We start from the raw sequence: 19,429 nt of genomic DNA, 5'->3' as shown, positions 1-19,429 counted from the left end.
CTGAAACTTTATCGAGTTCCTGAACTGGGGAACACTGTTTTAAATTAGCGAAGATAAAATTCCTCATTCCTAAAAAATATGTGCCTTAAACATATATACATCCTAACATTACCTAGATGTTAGGATGTATCATGTTTGAAGTATTTGCGAAATAATCGTTTTTAAATACGTTTTACCATTTGTAAACTACAAAAGAGTACCTATATCTGAAAAATGTTCTATAACTCCAACTTCGCTATATTGTGTTTATAACAGTTTATGTTTATTTATGTGATCAATTCAGATAATACTGTGGATTTCGATAAAATAATTCGCATCAAAGTATTTAATTTTTTGATAGATACTTCTCCAACTTTTCTATTAAAAATGGTTTATAAGTTATCCATAACCAATGTTAACCCACAGTTCCTGAAATGTTTGATAATTTCTATTTTACAGTTTTGCAACTTATTTATAACTAAAAAGTTTTAACTGTTTAATAGGTTAACTGGTGAATCTCGTATTTTTCAGGAACTGAGGGTGAAGTTATTATTAGTTGTAGTGTAAATTGATATTAGACACACAATCTAACGCATTAACAAATTTAGTCACAATCTTTTAATTAAACATAACATGTAAAATCATACTCACCTCACTGTCAGTCTTTGCATCCGCATCTCCAATAGACCTGATGAGCTCCTTGGAGATAGCCATTAAGAGGTAATTTGTGATTTTAGCTTTTGCTTCTGCGGTAATTTTTCCATTAACAGGCGCTATTTCTTTGCACAGTCTTGTTAAGTCGTCGTCTGCTGTGTTGTGAATTCGATCAAACAGATCCTCAATAAGTTGGCTGACTAGTTGGCTTCTCATGGCCGGACACGAACACCGTGAATCTGACGTTATATAACTCATGCTATGATGCATTCTTCCGTAATCAGTCTTCTTTGGTACGGCAGTGTAAATAGAGTAACCTTCGTCGACGTATTCCGTCCTGTCCGGCTTTAAATCTATTCGCGATGCGTGAAAAGATTGCCTCATCGTTTCACTTCTCAACTCCTCTAATTCTTCTGTTTTTATTGACAATTCATGGCTCATAGTTTTTAGTTTATCGTCGCATTTCCTTTTGCATTGGTTCAAGGCTTTCTGCGTCAACGCTAGCTGCTTTTCCAGAGATTCAACCTGAGAACACATGTCTCCTTAATCCACAAGTACTTTTTCTTGTTTCCATGCAATATATACAGATATTCACAGGTGTCCAGAACATGCACTGTCTTCGTGACCCGAGCAAAATATATTATCATGCTAAATGACATTCAAAAGCGGCGTATAAAACTATTGATAAAAAATTTATTTTTTGTCTATGGTGAACTTTTAGTGAACCATTTTTCGGCCAAAAGCATATTCAAAATTATATTCAGCGTAGAAGTGTTATGTTAAGTCTCATTACATTTTAGTAAAATACTTTTAATAAGTTATAGGTAAATTACTTTATAATAGTTGTTAATTCAACTTTATACCAATAGTTTTTAAAGCTTTAAATATTATACCATTACCACCATTACCCAAAGATTTCTAACTACTACAAAAACTACTCTTAAAGCTCTACTTAAGAAACAAGCACAAACACATAAACACGATAATATAAATTATGAATAAGATAGCATTTCTGTAAGACATCGTATTTAGCTTTAGGTTAAAATATTGGAACATTAAAAATTAAATAAAATGGGAAATTATTCTGCTTTCCTTCAGGAAAATGAATTTTGATATTCCAATACCAGAATTCATTTGATGGAGAAAAAATGTTAAAGGTGCTAAAGACCTAGTGAACTGTTAAATATTTGATATTTGAATTTATAATAAGTGCAACTTCTATTTCTAATTTTACTATGATAGTTGTTTCATTAATTTTTATTAATAAAACAAGAATCGTCTACTTGCGATTTCTATTATTTCGTTTATGGTGCGTTTGGAATTGAAAAACATGTTCACAAATGTCACTTACCTCCTCCTTAAGTTCACTATTAGTAACCTCCAGTTCTTGATTGTTCTTGCACACCCTATTTAACTCCTTTCGGATACATTCGAGGTCTCCCATAAAGCTTACTTCAGTCTTTTTGGACAATTCTCTATGACTCTTCAGATCTTCGTCCAATTGTTTGTTCATTTTGCGGAGCTGCTCAATTTCTTTCTGTAAATAATAATAATACCAATTTGTGGCTTCTTTTGCATGAGTTTGTAAAAATTAATTCAACAAAACTACCAGTATGTGCACTTGTGCAGCTAATTTTAAACTAAATATAAATACTCCATTACTTCGTAGCTTCGTTAAATAGTTTCGGAGTCCCGAGTCTAACAGAAATAAATCAAAATAGTTTCAATGAGATATCAAGATAGCGTTATTTTAGCATTTTGAAGTTATATGAGCATACGAAATTAAAACAAGTGAACTAAATTTAGCTCAACAATTAGCTAAATATTTTATAATTGTCGAATGAGTAAATTAACCGGCAGTGTTTAATCACATGTGTCTTTTAGTTTACTAAAACATTCCTTACTTTAAACTTATTTTCTAATGCCTTAACAGTAGTCTCAGCTTTTTTTGAATCAGCATCTGCCTTTCCAAACATTGCAGCTAAATTGTTGTTCTGACTCTTGAGTATTTTTGCATCTCTTTCGGCCTTTTCCAAAGCTATTCGCATACCAGACTCCGATTCTTCTACTTCTCTTAGCTTCTTCTTTAAAGGTTCAAAGCAGTTCTTCCATTGATCTCGTTCTGTTTCTAATTTCTTAACCTGAAAAATTCATAAATCATCAAGTAATTCAATTAAAAAGAATGCCTGTAACTATTAACTGTATAAATAACTGTTATATATAATATACTGTTTATTTTTTCTTTTTTATTTAGAGTGGTCTGACTTTTACCCAAATCTGAAAAATTGTAAGCTCCTGTAATATGTACAATACAATAAAATTCCTAGAAATAACAAAATTCTTCAATAAACCTACTTTGCACTTTAACTGTGTCTCCGTAGCTTGCGATTCTTCAATCTTCTTTTTATAACCACCTTCCATTTCCGCCCACATATCATCAGCTTGAGTCAACATCTCCAAATATGCGGTCTCTCTTCTCTCTAACTCCGCTATTCTGTTCTTTAATTCTTGCTCACTGTTCAAAAGTGCTCGAATTTTGGATGCTGTGAACGGATCTGGCGGGAGCTGTGAACAGCAATAACAATAGAATACCATAGATAATACCTCAAACACCTTCATTTTGCCACTTTATTTTTCTAACAGAAATAAAACAACATAGAAAAAAATATAAAAAATATCGAATATCTTTAAGCGAAACGAAACTTTATAGAAAAAAATATAAAAAATATCGAATAATTTCTTCTTAATTGAGAAGTTATGAATGCATTTCCATAAAGAGTAAAAAAAATGCAATTTTTGCTACCGAGTCAGATTTACCTAAATTATACTTAAGTCGTAGTTTTATGAAGAGATAAACTTATATTGAACTTGTATATTGTAATATAAATAGAGCACTCTTTGTATAATCTACTACAACTAGTATTATAGGGTATATGTTACCTCTCCATCTTCTTTTTCTTTCCTTATCTGATCTTCTAAATCTACTATTTTTTCTTCTAATTTATCTTTTTTATATTCAGCCCCGCAAACAGCCGCATCAACTTGCCTTCTTGTCGTTTCTAGCTCTTCTTCCAAGTCTTTTACTTTCTTTTCTAATGATTCTTTTAACCGCTCCGTTTGCTTTTCAACTTCTTTCTTTTCTCTCAATAACCTGAAATTCATTATTATTTTTGATGATCATGATTTTTATTAAAATAGTTTAATAAAGTTATTAAATAGACTAACGGCAGTATTTGCAGAAGTTCTTTTTGACAATAACTAATTTTTATTTTCTAATTATCAACGTTACTTATACTAACAATTTGAACATAAAGAAGTAACTCAGGATGCTCCGGTTTCGGAGTAAAACGTACGTGAAATGTTTATTGATCTCTTCTGAATAACGATGCCACTTTAATTCGTCGGAAAAATTGCAAAATATACAAAAAATATTAATTGTTAATAGAGTTAAAAAGTTTCCATTTTAACAAATTTTATAAAAATTGTTTACATACACATCGATATGATTGACGATACTCAATGTGATCATAATCTAAGGCTATATAGTATGATAAGAAGCTGCGGCCTTTAAGGACTTGTATCCAAAGCCGTAAAAAATCCAAGGCCGTGAAATAAATTAAAAAAAAAAAATAAGAAGTTGCTGAATCGACTTACGTAACAATTTGGCTCTGCAACTCTTTCGTGGCGGGTGATGCTGCAGTTTGCAGATAGTTGTAGGCGACGACTGTACCACACTCTTTCTGACTTTCGTATTTCAACTGTTTGACCACTTCCTTCGGGTTTTGGTTGAGTGAACCCATGCGATTCATCAGAGCACGCTGTAATAAAAGAATTTCTTTGATTAAAAAAATATTGTTATCTTCTGGCCTACTCACTTTTCTTTATCAACCTATTAAAATAAACATCAAATCAATTGACAAAATGTCATCTACATACTGTATGATATCCACCAGTAAGCAGCGGATGACATTTATTACATAAAATCTCAATTTCGTATATGTCAACTAGCATACGTCAAAGATAGTGAATTAATATGCTGGTCGGTAGCTTATTAAATTCTCCGTCACTTCTCAACTCAAAGGTCACTTCTCGCTATTTTGTAGAAAATACAAAAACTAATTTCTTAACATAAATACTAAACATAGAAATATCGCCCTTATTTTTTAAAATTTCTGGCCAGGCTATTGTAATTATTACTAAACATTAACTCTGTCATCATGTATTTGGTGTTTTATTTTAAAACCATTTTCAAATATTACAAAAAAAAATAGTCAGCAGAATTTGAAATACGCACGTTACTAGAAATTAGCTGGTGGGCTTGTAATCGAGAGTACCTAAATATAAAATAAATAATCATGTTTAACTTTTTATGCATTCATACCATCGTTTAAGCGTAACATAAATATTTTTTAAAGGCATTTAAACTTGTCCGTTTTATATTTGTCGGGTGGAACACAACCTCAAATATTTCGTATTATGAGACGTTCAATAAATACCAGCTTAATTTATAAATCTCCTACCTGACTGCCACATGAAATAGTAGCCCCTACAGCTCGCAAAACATTCCACGCTATAAGAGCTGGTACTGCTTTTTCTAAACTGTCCAACCTCGATAGCAATTCATTCTGAAACAAAAGTATTATATAATTATTAACATTAGAATACTTATTGTATTAGATGTAAACACAGACAACAAATATCCACCTGAATACAAGTTTTCTACTTCACACTAAGTCTTGTTTATGTATAGCTATTAATAACCACAACTTCAAAATATGAGCGTTACAAGTAATATTATAACCGACGTCCACTTTCGAACATAAGTTTTTACTAATACTGCGGGTAATATTGATTTTCTGGCTTTTTCGTGGATATATATAATAAATATATATAGCAATAAAAAAAGATATACCAAAAGATAGGTATATCTTTTGGTATGTTTGGTTGGTATATTGTTGAGGAAAAAATCATCATCAATCAGAGGAAAAATTCTCACAACTGGAAAATATTTGTGTGGTGAACATGGGTGTTTTCCAGTGTCTGCGTATACTGATACAATATTTACAAGTATTTATATGTAGTTAATAAAATCCGCTATCTTAGTACCAATAAGCATAACACAGGCTATACGCTTACTTTGGGGCTAATGTGTGTAATGTTTAAGTATTTTTTTTTATTTGTATTAAAACAATCAAGAAAGCGATGAGTCGGGAAAGACAATGCATTTCCGCATCGCAATGTATTCGCAATTTCTGACATATATCGCAATTTCTGACATACATACAAGTGAAGCTAATATAAGCGTGTTAAAAATGTGTTTATTACCTCTCTAGCTTTGAGCGTGCACTCTCTCTTGGTCAACTCCGTCATGAGTCTCTCAGCCTGCGCGCGCGAACACTCCCTCTGCTCCGTCATGTCTCTTAGTTGCGCTGAACAGAGCTCATAGTCCATTTCAAGCCTAAAAATTATTTAATTGAGCATTAAACAACTTGACTGTAATTTTAAGCCTAAACAAATTATAGATACCATTGTATCTATCCCTTAGTAAGTAAGGTAAGTATGTTTAATAACCGTTTTATTTTCAGGTAAAACGTTTACAGTATCATAATCCGCAATCAACAGTTTACTTGAGTTGTCATCATCATCATCAACAGGCTATTATAATGGCCCACTACAAGACCAAGTCTCTCTACTTTGTAGAATTTGCTTAAAATGTTTAAATCTAATTAAAGCGACAGCATTGCGTCGTCATCATAATTAAATGTTTATTTTAATGGCCTACAACAAGCCAAGCCAATTCTTTGTACTTTCTAAAATTTCTAAAAACCTTGCTATCCTAATCTAAAGTGGAGGATTTGAGGTAAATGTTTTAATAATCTGCAGTTATCACAATCAGATGTTGATGATAATGATGATGTACATTGTTGAGTTTGCAATTCAACTAGGATTTTAGTCTGGGTGAATGGGTCTTAAATAATTCATATTGAATACTGCTAAGTAATGCCTTTTTCAATTAAATACATGAAGGGACAATGTTAGAAGAAAAAAGAGGTAGATAGGTTACATAAACCACATTCCATGTTTACAACTGGCACATAAACTAAAAAATATTTCAGCGGCGTTGTCAACAGCGCGATGACAGTGTAGCAACTGAGCTCTGGCTTGCTAATTAGCATAGTTTTAACGTGCTACTCTCGGTCCGCGTATAACCTATCTACCTCTTTTTGCTTCTAACATTATTGTGAAGGGATTATTAAAATGATTTCTATTAATGATATGATATGAGATCTATATAATCTATGACTCAGCTCCGTCACATTTCGATTTATAATAGCTATATACTCACTGTTGCCAATGTAATCGTGTATCATTTTCAATTTCTTCTAGTTCACAACACTCCTCCTCTAGCCTCTCATATTTATCTTGAAGGTCTAACAACTGCGATTCGAGTTCCTGCAAAACGTCATTTGCATACAAATTAAACCTTATTGCTATGTATATTAATGTTTAATAACTAGTTTTATATTACCACAATTATATTTAACACTTTGCGACGTAGCAAGTGTATAAATTACTTATGTACTACGAATTAACGTAATTAAAACATTTATTTTATACAGCAGTTTTAATCTTTATGTGTATTTATTCTTACGTCAGTATATTGAATAGTCTTCGAATACTCAATTCTCTCTTATAGTTCTGAATTACAAATAAATGTAACTAAAATAAATGCATGATATACTTAATTTCATGTTTGTATTATTATTTACAGCGTCGTTAGTGATATATTGAAAAATCATAGAATATTTTTCAATCTTTCTTAATAACACAAACAAAACTAAAGAATTTTTTATGCAAAATACAATTTCCGTTGATCTGTATTCTTATTAAAGAGCTTGGTTAGTAATATATCGAATAATGATAGAACACTAATTAATGATAATTTTTGATATTGCAGTATAAATTACCTGTATTTTAGTTTCGAGCAGAAATTCCTTTTGCAACCTCTGCGCTAATTTGGCCTCCTTGACGTCTTGTGCCGCTTCGTATATCGATATTTTTCCCTCCAAAAACTTTAGCCTCCTCTCGTAATACTGTTTGTGTTTCTTTCCAAGCTTTACACACTTGCATTCTAGGCTGTCTCCATCCTCCTTATTTAGCGTCCTATTTCTAACTCCTAAAAAATCATTAAACTTAAATTAAACTACGTCACTATTATTGATTACCTAAAATAGTAGTACAGTTCTTTGAGCCAGAGTTCGTCAAGGACGTAGTATTGGTGCTTATTTCTAACGTCAGCAGAAATAAGCACCGATACCCGAAAAACAGCTTTGCTGCATTCTTGTGTAAAGGGTTGTCTGTTTCATCACAGCTACTGCATGAAGCAAATGACCTGTGCTATGCCTTGTTTAAGGGTGTCGGAAACGCGTTGTATGTTGATTTCATAGTCATCATTATTTGTCTATTATAATGGCTTATTAAGGCTATTTCTCCTTATAAAGGAGGGTATATGGAGCTGCTTCATTGCGGGTTGATGGGCTTCGAGATATAATGTTTACATCTGTAACGATCACTTTCAGAAGTTAACTATGTCGACCAAGTCCTAAGCATATCCGACGAATAACTACACTACTACGATTGATGGTTTTTCACTTGTGCTATCTGTTTGTCCAAACTACTACTTTATAAACCTTTTTCTACTGCTTTAACTTCTAGCGTTACCTTGTTTCTCTAACTTTTCCCTTATACTATTCAGTCGTTGTATTTCGGTGTTGAGTTCACCGTTGTATTCGAAGCTGTCGTTATTGTCCGTCTGAGTGCCTCTGCACTCTGTCTCAACGCCTTCGAAGATACCGCTCTCTTGCAGTATGTTATTTGGTTTCCGATCTTCGCAGAGACTTTCCAGTGACTCCGATTTGTAGCCCTTTTGTTGGTACGGAGTTACAGTTGCTATCGCCTTGTGGGTTTTGTGCGATGGAATGTCTATGTCGGATTTTAGTCTCAGATCACTTATTCTTCTAGGTTTTGTCTGAAAATTGAGATTCACTGTTTAATTTTGGGGTTACATGGTTTGTGATTGTGATGACATTTTTCCGTCACTTTGGCAGTGAGTTGATATTTTCTTGTTAATATTTTAACAGATTTCAAAATAACAAAAAAGTTTCTGTTTCTTCGAGATTTTGTAGTACTCGTAATTGCTGGGAATATGGTCAAATAGGTAGCCCAAGATTTAATATAGGATGTCATATATAGGGGAAAACCGGGAGACTTGCTCAGGTGGGAGACTTGAACCACCTCAAATATTTCGATTTAAATTTCGCGTGACCGGCGCCGTTGACAGCTTGCGTCATACTCGTACACGAGGCGCGTATCATGACGACTCCAGTTTGGCCGGCATCAGTTCAGTTTTGCAACGAGCGGCGTAAACGTGGTTTCGTGGTAGAAAAGTAAAAATATCAACGATTTTGGATTTTCGCATAAATCAAAAAGTTTTATAGGTAAGTGGTGTTGTTTAATCGTATTGTTTTTAATGATGAATATAGTTTTACTTAAGATAAGCAGTTTAAACCACAGTTGTAATAGTTTCAAGAAAACTTCTGTTAAATACGGCAAAGGGGGGTGCGGGAGACTTGACCAGGCTCATGTTAGGGAGACATGATGAGTGGTTCAATTCTCCAGCGCTGTGCTTGAATTTGATTTGATTGTAGGTACCTATTGTTTAACGACACATTTGTTACAGTGCTAGTGAACGCTGCTTCTGTACCAAGAAATCAGTTCAGAGTCCAATTCAGATCAGCCAGTGTTCCATCCCCGCAATACATTGCGGGGATGGAACCCGCGACTCTTGGTATTTATTATGGTAGTATTCGTGATTCCACTGTTGATTATGTTAAACGTGTCACGAGTGTTTAAGCTACTGATCTAGAAGTCAGATCAATGTATGTGATGTTGAGTGAAATTAATTTGTTTATTATTCTTTTAAGGAAAATTATGCCGTTTCGATACAAACCCAAAGAGGGTTATAACCGCAAGAAGTTTACCAAACAGAACTCCAGAAAAAACTGACAAAGTTGATGTGTAATTCATGCAAAAGATATGTTCATGAAGATTGCGTTGGGTTGACTGACAAAGACGAATGTTAAATGCTTTCTATGCTGAATGTTATTCATAAGTGTGTGCCTATTCCTAATTTTATCTACTCTGTTAAATCATTTGTGTGTTTTATTATTAAATATTTTCAATAAAACTGTTGTTTTTTAGTATTATCTCTGATTTATATGCATATGGTCAAGTCTCCCTCATCCCCTGATCAACTCTCCCAGGGGCTGGGGAGACATGAGCCACATCTCATTTTTCAAAAAAAGGAATTCAGCACCCAATATATTTATCATACTGCCATTCTATTAATGTATAACGATACCTATTTAGACATATGCTCTACTTGCAAAAAATCAAGTCGCTACCACTTACACATCCAACTTTAAATACGTTTAAGTAAAAAGGGGGTCAAGTCTCCCGGACTTCCCCTACTTATGGAGGAACATTTCATGTTGAATACCGCCACCAAGTATGAGCCCACGATATTAGTCGGTACGTATTAAATCATGTTTAGGTTCGTAAGGCACTTCGTCTACAAACACATCTCAAATACGTATCCAGTCAGCAGAGAATTGCTACCACCATTAGTTAAGTTAGTTGGCTAGTTAACTATGATCTAGACACTATAGTAGATAACATTTAAAGGTCTCAACGCTCACCTGATAGCACTCGTCTTCACTAACAGAACTGCTCAACGCCTGGAAGTTGTACAGCATCATCAAGACCTGTTCCAAGCAGCTTCTATCCTCCGCCGAAGCCGCGTTCAGGATCATCTGTTCCAGGTGCTCCTTTACCGGATTGCTCTTCAACGAGTCGCTGTTCTCCGAGTCCAGGATGTCCGCTAACACCTGTGCTTTGGCGAAGTCTTCCTTGAAGTCATCGTGGGGCGTCGTGAGATGCCTTCGAGGGTTGGGGCTGCTCGGCTGCGGGGATTTGTACCCGGAGTCCATTCGCTTGAGTTCGGGGGACGCCGAGTCTTTGATGCGAGAGCCTGGGGACACGCAGCCCGAGTCCGAGTCTGTTAGGTTGTCCCTAGCACCCTGAAAATAGATGAAACAAAATCTTATTAGTATAACCAATATATTGGCCTCATAAGACTATGGGTCTCAGAAGAAGGCTCAGAGTCATACAGCGGGCGATGGAACGAGCTATGTTCGGAATTTTTCTACGTGATCGAATCAGAAATGAGGAGATCCGCAGAAGAACTAAACTCACCGACATAGCTCAACGAGTCGCGAAGCTGAAGTGGCAATGGCGACTCCTCACTACAAAGCGCAATGTTGGTCGACCCCCCACCAGGTGGACTGACGAAATCAAGCGAGTCGCAGGGATTCGCTAGATGCAGGCGGCTCAGTATCGTGATGTTTGTATGTCCCTACAAAACGCCTGTGTCCTGCAGTGGACGGCCATCGGCTGATATGATGATGATGATAACCAATATTGCACATTCCCTCCAATTAGTCGAATAGTGTTTTTGGAGTGGTTACGATAATAGTCCAACGGGAGGGAATCGCACTACTACCTCTCGGTGATCAGTCCTGACTCTGTTCATCATCATCATCATCATATCAGCCGATGGACGTCCACTGCAGGACATAGGCCTTTTGTAGGGACTTCCAAACATCACGATACTGAGCCGCCTGCATCCAGCGAATCCCTGCGACTCGCTTGATGTCGTCAGTCCACCTGGTGGGGGGTCGGCCAACACTGCGCTTACTAGTGCGGGGTCGCCATTCCAGCACTTTGGGACCCCAACGTCCATCGGCTCTTCGAACTATGTGCCCCGCCCATTGCCACTTCAGCTTCGCAACTCGTTGAGCTATGTCGGTGACTTTGGTTCTTCTGCGGATCTCCTCATTTCTGATTCGATCACGCAGAGATACTCCTAACATAGCTCGTTCCATCGCCCGCTGTGTGACTCTAAGCCTTCTTATGAGGCCCATAGTTAGCGACCAAGTCTCGGAACCATAGGTCATCACTGGCAACACGCACTGTTCGAAGACTTTTGTCTTCAGGCACTGAGGAATTTCGGACGAAAAGATGTCGCGAAGCTTCCCGAATGCAGCCCAGCCGAGTTGGATTCGACGGTTCACCTCTTTCTCGGAATTGGACCTACCTAACTGGATCATATGTCCTAGGTATATGTATTCGTCTACAATTTCGAGTGCAGCGTTCTCAACTATAACTGGGTGGAGCGATACATGAGCATTACACATTATTTTTGTTTTGCCCATGTTCATTTTCAGGCCCACCTGTTGAGAAACGCTGCTGAGGTCATTGAGCATGGTACTAAGGTCATCCAGAGTCTGTGCCATGATGACTACATCATCCGCGAACCGCAGTTGAGTGATGTACTCGCCATTGATGTTGATGCCAAGTCCGCTCCAGTCCAGAAGCTTAAAGACGTCTTCCAGTGCGGCGGTAAATAGCTTCGGAGAGATCACATCTCCCTGACGCACTCCTCGCTGCAACTGGATTGGCCTCGTAGTCTGATCCTGAATACGGACTGACATAGTGGCGTTTTCGTACAAGCACTTCAACGCTTGGATATACCTGTAATCAATTCGGCATCTCTGCAATGACCTTAGCACAGCCCAAGTTTCCACCGAATCGAAGGCTTTCTCATAGTCCACAAACGCTAAGCAAAGTGGCTGGTTATACTCGTGAGTCGTGTACTCGTGTATAACCTGCCGCAGCGTATGGATGTGGTCTATGGTACTAAAGCCTTTTCGGAAACCGGCTTGTTCGGGAGGCTGGAAGTCGTCAAACCTATTAGCGAGACGATTCGTGATGACTCTCGAGAACAATTTGTAAACATGGCTTAGCAGCGAGATGGGTCTGTAATTCTTCAGCAAGGTGTTGTCACCTTTTTTGAAGAACAGAACCACCACGCTCCTATGCCACGCCTCAGGCGTCGTGCCCTCGTGAATGACGGAATTGAACAATCGCTGAAGGACTTTAAGTATCGGTTTTCCACCCGCTTTCAGGAGTTCTGCTGTGATTCCGTCCTCACCTGGCGCCTTATTGTTCTTCAGGTGTTTGAGAGCCACACTAATCTCGTATAGGCTGACGTCCGGGATATCTTCGGTATAGTGTCGGGTCAACTTGGCTCTGGGGTCTTTAGCCAAATTGGCAACAGGCTGCTGAGTAGTTGTGTATAGCTGTCCATAGAACTTCTCGACCTCACTTAATAACTCGGGCTTGGAAGAAATTAGATTACCGTGTTCGGTCTTCAAACGCGTCAGCTGCCTCTGTCCAATAGACAGATCTCTGGCGAAAACTTTCGAGCCTCGATTATTTTCAATCGCATTTTTAATACGCCTGACTCTGTTACTGTTAAACTATTAAGGTTACAACAATCAAGGATCGCACCCATGACCTTAGTGTAAAACTGTGAACTGTGAGCTATTAAAGCTTAAATTAGTATAACGCCTTTATGAACTACCTTGTTACAGACAAGCCGTAGGCAGATCAAGAGTCACGCAATGAGCAGTGAAAAGCGAGATATATTATGTGTACAGTGCCCGCCACGAGATATTGTGTTTGTGAAGTTAGCAACAAATGACTGCGCAATGAATCAATAACAGTACAAACAACGCGGGCGAGAGCCGGCTAGACGCGACCGCGCATCTATACTAATCTGCAGTTAACTTCACAAACATAAAGATCCGTGGCAAGGACTATACGAGTATATCACGCTATAAAGATATGAGAAGCCTTTTTACATTGCAACAAAAAATTTTAATCTCTAGCACCTAAAATAAATAAAATCATTAAAATATAATTAGTATCCTTAACTTTAAGGGCCATTACAAGGTCCTTAAAGTTAAGGATACTAATAATATCTTGTTTGTTGAAGTTATATCAAGTAAAATAATACTGTATGTGGTATATGACATTGTTGCCTCATGGCACGTAACTCACAAGTTGTCTCATAGCTGCTGTTATTTGCACAAAGTTTTAACAACAATTTCATACAGTATTTTCCTTAGATTACAAATACGTTTACTTACTATTTATAAATCTTGCACATTTAAAACACTGTTACATTTGTTAATACTTCATATAGCGTTTTTATTTAAAAAAAGATACGTTTAATATGTGATTTTCGTTTAAATCTTCAACATAAAATGACAGTCCAATTAGTTCTAGGCAAGGAAACACGCGCTGCGTGGGCAAACACTATTTTCAGAAGTGGTTATACACCTACGTAATATTCTAAAGGTTCTTAAAAAGGCATTGTTGTTGCTATTAACATTAAGATTATGAATACAAAAGCCACGAAAGAGCTCGTGTCTATTTCTCGATTGATACGAATCTAAAGCTTGTTGCACATTACAGCGCATTTTGCTCCACGCGATACTTAATTAGACTTGCTTTAATTACTATGATACACTATGCAATCCTTTCTCTACAAGTTATCTGTAGGTGATTGCTTTAGTAATAAGGCCGCCTTTGCACAACCCTAGCATTTAAACACCCGTTTATTAAGACAATAATTTAAACCTCTCGGGCTACTACATTGGGGTAATTAAGGTGTGCGTTAAATATTTGGATTATTATTTTATACTTCCTGGTATCTTTATATTACATAATGAAAATTTCCTTATCTTCTCGTTATATTTTATGAAGAATCGAAGTCATTGATCCATTCCCGTAGTTACCTTTTGTAGGCACGACTTCTTAGCAGTGTTCTCGTGCGGTAGTGTGCGATTAGCATTATATTTCCTTCGAGCATAAGGTTAGTGAATGATTTCCGCGCAGGCAGAGGCGTACCGTGAAATTGATTGTTTTAATTAAAGCGTGTATCTAATTAAAGCCATCTGATGAAATGGTGGTTATTGGGACGAGCAAAACAAACCAAATGTAATAAACTCCGTTATATAAATAAGTACATTTTATATACTAGTAACGAACTGCAGGACAGACCTGTCCAAAGGAAAAAAGTCATCTATTAATAGAGCAACACTTTGCAAGGTACATTCAATACGAACACATCTTATACCAGATCACACTCATTATATAAATCGAATATATTATGTTTCTAATTGAGTAATTGTCTGCCGTACCCTAATGCTTCCAGCGGCATCGCTGAAGGTTGTCCAATATTATTACCTGACGTTTTGAAAGAGCTTGTAAACTAAGCTTATTTGAAATAAATGAATATTGATTTGATTTGTAGGCGAGCGCAGAATCATCTGGTAGGGCCCGAAGGCCGAACCAAAAAAAAAAGATGAGATAAAAGACTCTTTAAAAGTAGACTCTTTTGGACCTTGACTTGAGCTTTTCAGGAAGGGTGTTATGGCCTGAGGGTATCAGACCTAACGCCTCTATGACCGTGGGTAAAGCCCACGTCCACATGACGTTGAAAATTGGGTACCTCGTCTTCGTCACTGTGTAGCTTGACGTAATGGTACTGGTAGGGTAGGGTAGGGTACTGGTAAGTAGTAAACTACAATAACACTATACAGATAATGCAAAACGTACACTGCTGCCCTTCTACAATCAATATAAAGAAATGTTTTTTTTTTATTATTATTTACAAATTAGACCTTAACTACAATCTCACCTGTTGGTAAGTGACGATGCGGTCTAAGATGAAAGCGGGCTAATTTGTTAGGAGAAGGATGAAAATCCACACTCCTTTTGGTTTCTACACGACATCGTACCGGAGCGCTAAATCGCTTGGTGGTACGTTTTTATCGGTAGGGTGGTAACTAACCGCGGCCGGAGCCTCCCACGAAAATCTCAATCGGACCAGCCGGGGATCGAACTCAGAACCTCCGTTTTAGTAAATCCACCGCACATGCCACTGCGCCACGGAGGCCGTCAAATAGGTTTAATAGGTGGACGAGCACAGAGTTTACCAGGACTAGAAGTTTGACGAGAATTACAATAACAAAGTTTTTAAAACCACCTTGGATGCCTTAGACATAGTATTTCAGTTTAGACACAGAGTAGGTACATAATAGTTCAAGGTTTAGTTCAACGGTCGCTATACAGCCAAATTAACATACATTTACTATTTTATAAAACTAAAGCACTCAGTTAAGATAAACTTACGGCGATAAGCGATAAGTAATAATCGATAACCGAGGCTACACCTAGAGCTGCCTTATCTGGGTCGAATCTTATCTTTATCTATTATAATAAAACGACAGACAAATATTGCTCGTATTGAATATTGGCATTTTGATCTCACTTGACTCGTTCGTCCAATGGTAAACCTTTGTGTATCAAAATGGGGTTGAGTCCTATATATGAATTTCTTTATTGTTATCCTTTAATCAAGATTTTTTAAATGCGTATCTCGTGGGATTAATATGAATGAATATGAATTATGTATGTCTAACTCGAATGCAAATATGACCAGACATATTAGTACCTATACTTTTCTCAATAAATTATCTTTACGGTCCCGGAGTAACCAAGCGGCACGTCGATTCTCTTTCTACGATCGCTAACGAAAACTAGAAAAATGTATGGGAATGACAGATCTTGATCACGTGACTTGTCGATAGCAAATGCTACAGGGGTAAACCCGTAAAGATCGTTTCTACTCATAAATGTAGTTAACAAACAAAAAAACAAATTTGTAGGATGAACAATTTGTTAAGTCAAGCAATTAAGTTAACAAATAGCTGAGAACTGAAAAAATGGAATCAACTGAAAACGATTTCCGATCAAGCATACAAAATCAAAAACTTAGAGATTTTATTTGGGTCAACAGGTTTACCTACATTGTATTTTATTTGATATTGAAAACATGGAGGTAATAAACTCAATACCAAGTGAAATATCCAATTATCACGCTCAATTACCGACACCTAGGAATTCGTAACGTACAGCCATACAAATGCAGAAATCTCCTCAACCAACACACAGCTTACTACAGATTTAAAACATTCAATGTTCTTGGAACACAAAGACAGTGCCGGTAATTCGCACAAATTACGCACTAGTTCTAAACTGAAATTACAGTTATTTTAGTGCCATCCCGTTCTGTAGAAGTCATTGTGAATGGGATAACACTATTTCGTAGAAGATATTTTTGTGATAAAGTACGTTTGGGGAAGTATTACGAGGTACGCTTATTTTGCTCACGTTGCTTTGTTCAGAAGAATTATCCAATATATATTTCAATATTTGAATATCAGTTTCAAACAGTCAAACTTAACCCTTAATAAGGCACGAGCCTGTGTTAAAGCTACATTAAAAATTAGGATGTATTTTAGGAAATTGATACCGCAGATTTCGAAAAAGGTCTTAAAAAGGAGGGGAAATAGGCGGGTACACCACCATTTTTCGGTGAGAAATATATTCCCTTTGCTCGATTATGTGTGTCTATCTGTGAATATTTGAATATGTCATGTGAAGTGTTACTTTGTTATAAGCGATGTATTTCCATACATCAGGGAGGTTATTCTGTAACGATATTTTTATCACTTCGACAATGTGAGCTTGAACTCACATCGCTTTCTGTCTATAGTATCATGTTAGACAGAGAGAGAGAGATGAATTCGAAACTCGCACTTGCGAGTTATACAAAACATCATTACAGAATAGACCTCCTGGTCCAATAGACGGAGAGCCCGTGAACCCCAGACCTTCGTCATTTTATAAAAGCTGAAAATTTGTCAGCTCATGCTCCTACCATAAACTACCACACCAAGTAATACGGTAGCTAGTTATGGAGTTTGGACCGTGGTGGCTTTGCGGAGGTACCTAACAGGTTTTAAGGATCCAGGCCCTCATCCGTCTACACTGATTTTTTTAATATTTTTATCGGCATAATATTGGAAATGATATCCTTTTGCCAGACACTTGGCTTCAAGGGCTCTTAGTTTAGAACTGCTTGTTTCGCAAAATAGAAAAACAAATACGTAAATATATACTCTGGCAAAATTATTATGTCTGAATATCTTCGTCGGATCATTTATTGTTAACTTTTATTTTTGATGTTTTATACGAAACACAATTCAAACTGGACTTTCGAGTTATAGGAAGGAAATATTAAAATTCCTTCAAAGAATCGACGCGATATAGATATCGAGAGTACTTTTCGCCATGTGATACGAGATTACGGTACACTGGCGAACATAAATAGACTTTAATTGCATGCGGACGGAAAGAGGAAATGGTAGCGCCAAAAATGTACACCTCCTTGTGGGTCGATCTGTGTGATTATCTGTCGTTTGGTTTCTAACTATTTAACGTAGTTTAAAACAGGAGGAGTAAATAGGCATCATCTAGGCAAGCACGCTCCACGTTAGGGCATATCTACACTTACCATCAGGTGAGACCGTGGTCAAGCGCAAGTCTTATTAAAAAGTTGTTGTTAAAAATGTTATTTGTTATTCCGATGTCACGTTTCTCAAAAAAAACATGAATTAATTTTTATAAGTTATATTTATAATCGTTGACAGAACAAGTCCTTCTGAGTTTATGTGGAAAACCATCACTTATTTTTTTTTTTTATTGAAATCTATCGCATATAACTCAGCAACCATTCACAGTGGACACTCGCTAGAAACACTCCTCTTGATAATTTTCTTTGCACCCTTCAATTTGTAATTTCACAGTTAACCATAACCTTAAAACCGTAACATTTACAAGTAATCCTACTTATAATATACTAGCTTCAACCTCCATACGCTATCAATGTAAGCAACCTGCCCTTTTTCTTCGCCTGCGTGGTACAGGGAAGCAGGGCATGACGACGAAGGGGAACGACAGATGTGGAAAAGGCAAGAATGAATGAAGAATGCGCCTGTCACCCGCTCCTCTGTCGCTACCCTATTGCACCTTACCCTCGCAGCCGAATACCGCGAGGGCTAAGACTCAAGCAGTTTGACTAATCGATGCCCGATCTTCTGAGATGTATCACATCACCTAGTAGCATTTTGATATCTCCTAAGAATGCACCGAGATAGTTATCGTAGATAGCATATCACTAATCTGTGACGATGTGAAGAAACAACTCTTTAAAGTAGTTAGTAATTTATTTCAACTAAAAGGTAAATATGCAGATTGAATGTATCGTCATCAGTAAAAATTCCCCGTCCCCCTAAATAATACATGGTAATGGTAAAAATATTAAAATGTAGAAGCCAATAGTGAGTCAAGCATGTCACTTGTCAATTAAGCGTACAAATACGTAAACAAGACAGCTATACAAAAAATTCGCAATCACATTTTTATGGTAATTATACACACAGGCACAACATAAACAAAGACATCGACGTTACTGTCGTGTTACGTAAACACAGTAATGTCTGACGAGATTAATTTCCTACGAGCTGCGACCTTGGTACAATATCCTTTCGATTCTATCAAGCTAAGTCGGATTGTAACACACGATCCGATTTGGTAGCACCAATTTTGTTTATAACCCGATCATATTTTGCCTTTCGTATGCATGATATTTTACTAATTTAAGAAAGAAGCTCACTAAATAGAAAAGTAACTATAGGTTATATAGGACTATTAGGTCAGTAGGTACATTGATAACTGGCCATGGTCAAACCCACCCACTGGCGACCCACCATTTTACCAAGAATGTAAATTACAAAAGAAAAATATCTTGTTAGTTAAAGGTGATGAATTTATTAAAATGCACAATTTTTTAGATTATGACAATGCTTTCCAAAAAATAGAATTTTGGTTACAAAAGCCAAATATACATAGTTTGTATATT

General features: G+C 36.6%; 1 protein-coding gene across 5 annotated transcripts in view; it reads right to left on the bottom strand.

The window, feature by feature from the left end:
• Nucleotides 1-19,429, bottom strand: part of LOC112058072 (myosin-8) — a 188,925-nt gene that overhangs the window by 3,375 nt on the left and 166,121 nt on the right. For 4 of the 5 annotated variants that reach the window (XM_024098745.2, XM_024098744.2, XM_024098746.2 and 1 more), the window contains 12 exons: nucleotides 10,392-10,772; nucleotides 8,356-8,662; nucleotides 7,602-7,810; nucleotides 6,980-7,086; nucleotides 5,959-6,091; nucleotides 5,154-5,258; nucleotides 4,288-4,451; nucleotides 3,574-3,784; nucleotides 2,989-3,198; nucleotides 2,538-2,774; nucleotides 1,985-2,170; nucleotides 631-1,158 (listed from right to left, as the gene is read on the bottom strand). In XM_024098745.2, coding sequence (XP_023954513.2) covers nucleotides 631-1,158; nucleotides 1,985-2,170; nucleotides 2,538-2,774; nucleotides 2,989-3,198; nucleotides 3,574-3,784; nucleotides 4,288-4,451; nucleotides 5,154-5,258; nucleotides 5,959-6,091; nucleotides 6,980-7,086; nucleotides 7,602-7,810; nucleotides 8,356-8,662; nucleotides 10,392-10,772 — 2,778 coding nt within the window. The remainder of the gene's footprint in view (nucleotides 1-630; nucleotides 1,159-1,984; nucleotides 2,171-2,537; nucleotides 2,775-2,988; nucleotides 3,199-3,573; nucleotides 3,785-4,287; nucleotides 4,452-5,153; nucleotides 5,259-5,958; nucleotides 6,092-6,979; nucleotides 7,087-7,601; nucleotides 7,811-8,355; nucleotides 8,663-10,391; nucleotides 10,773-19,429) is intronic. The other variant, XM_024098747.2, reaches the window with a different exon arrangement.

The sequence above is a fragment of the Bicyclus anynana genome, chromosome 13 (genome assembly GCF_947172395.1).
Source record: "Bicyclus anynana chromosome 13, ilBicAnyn1.1, whole genome shotgun sequence".
Taxonomy (NCBI): Eukaryota; Metazoa; Arthropoda; class Insecta; order Lepidoptera; family Nymphalidae; genus Bicyclus; species Bicyclus anynana.
This window is presented reverse-complemented; position numbering and strand designations above follow the sequence as displayed.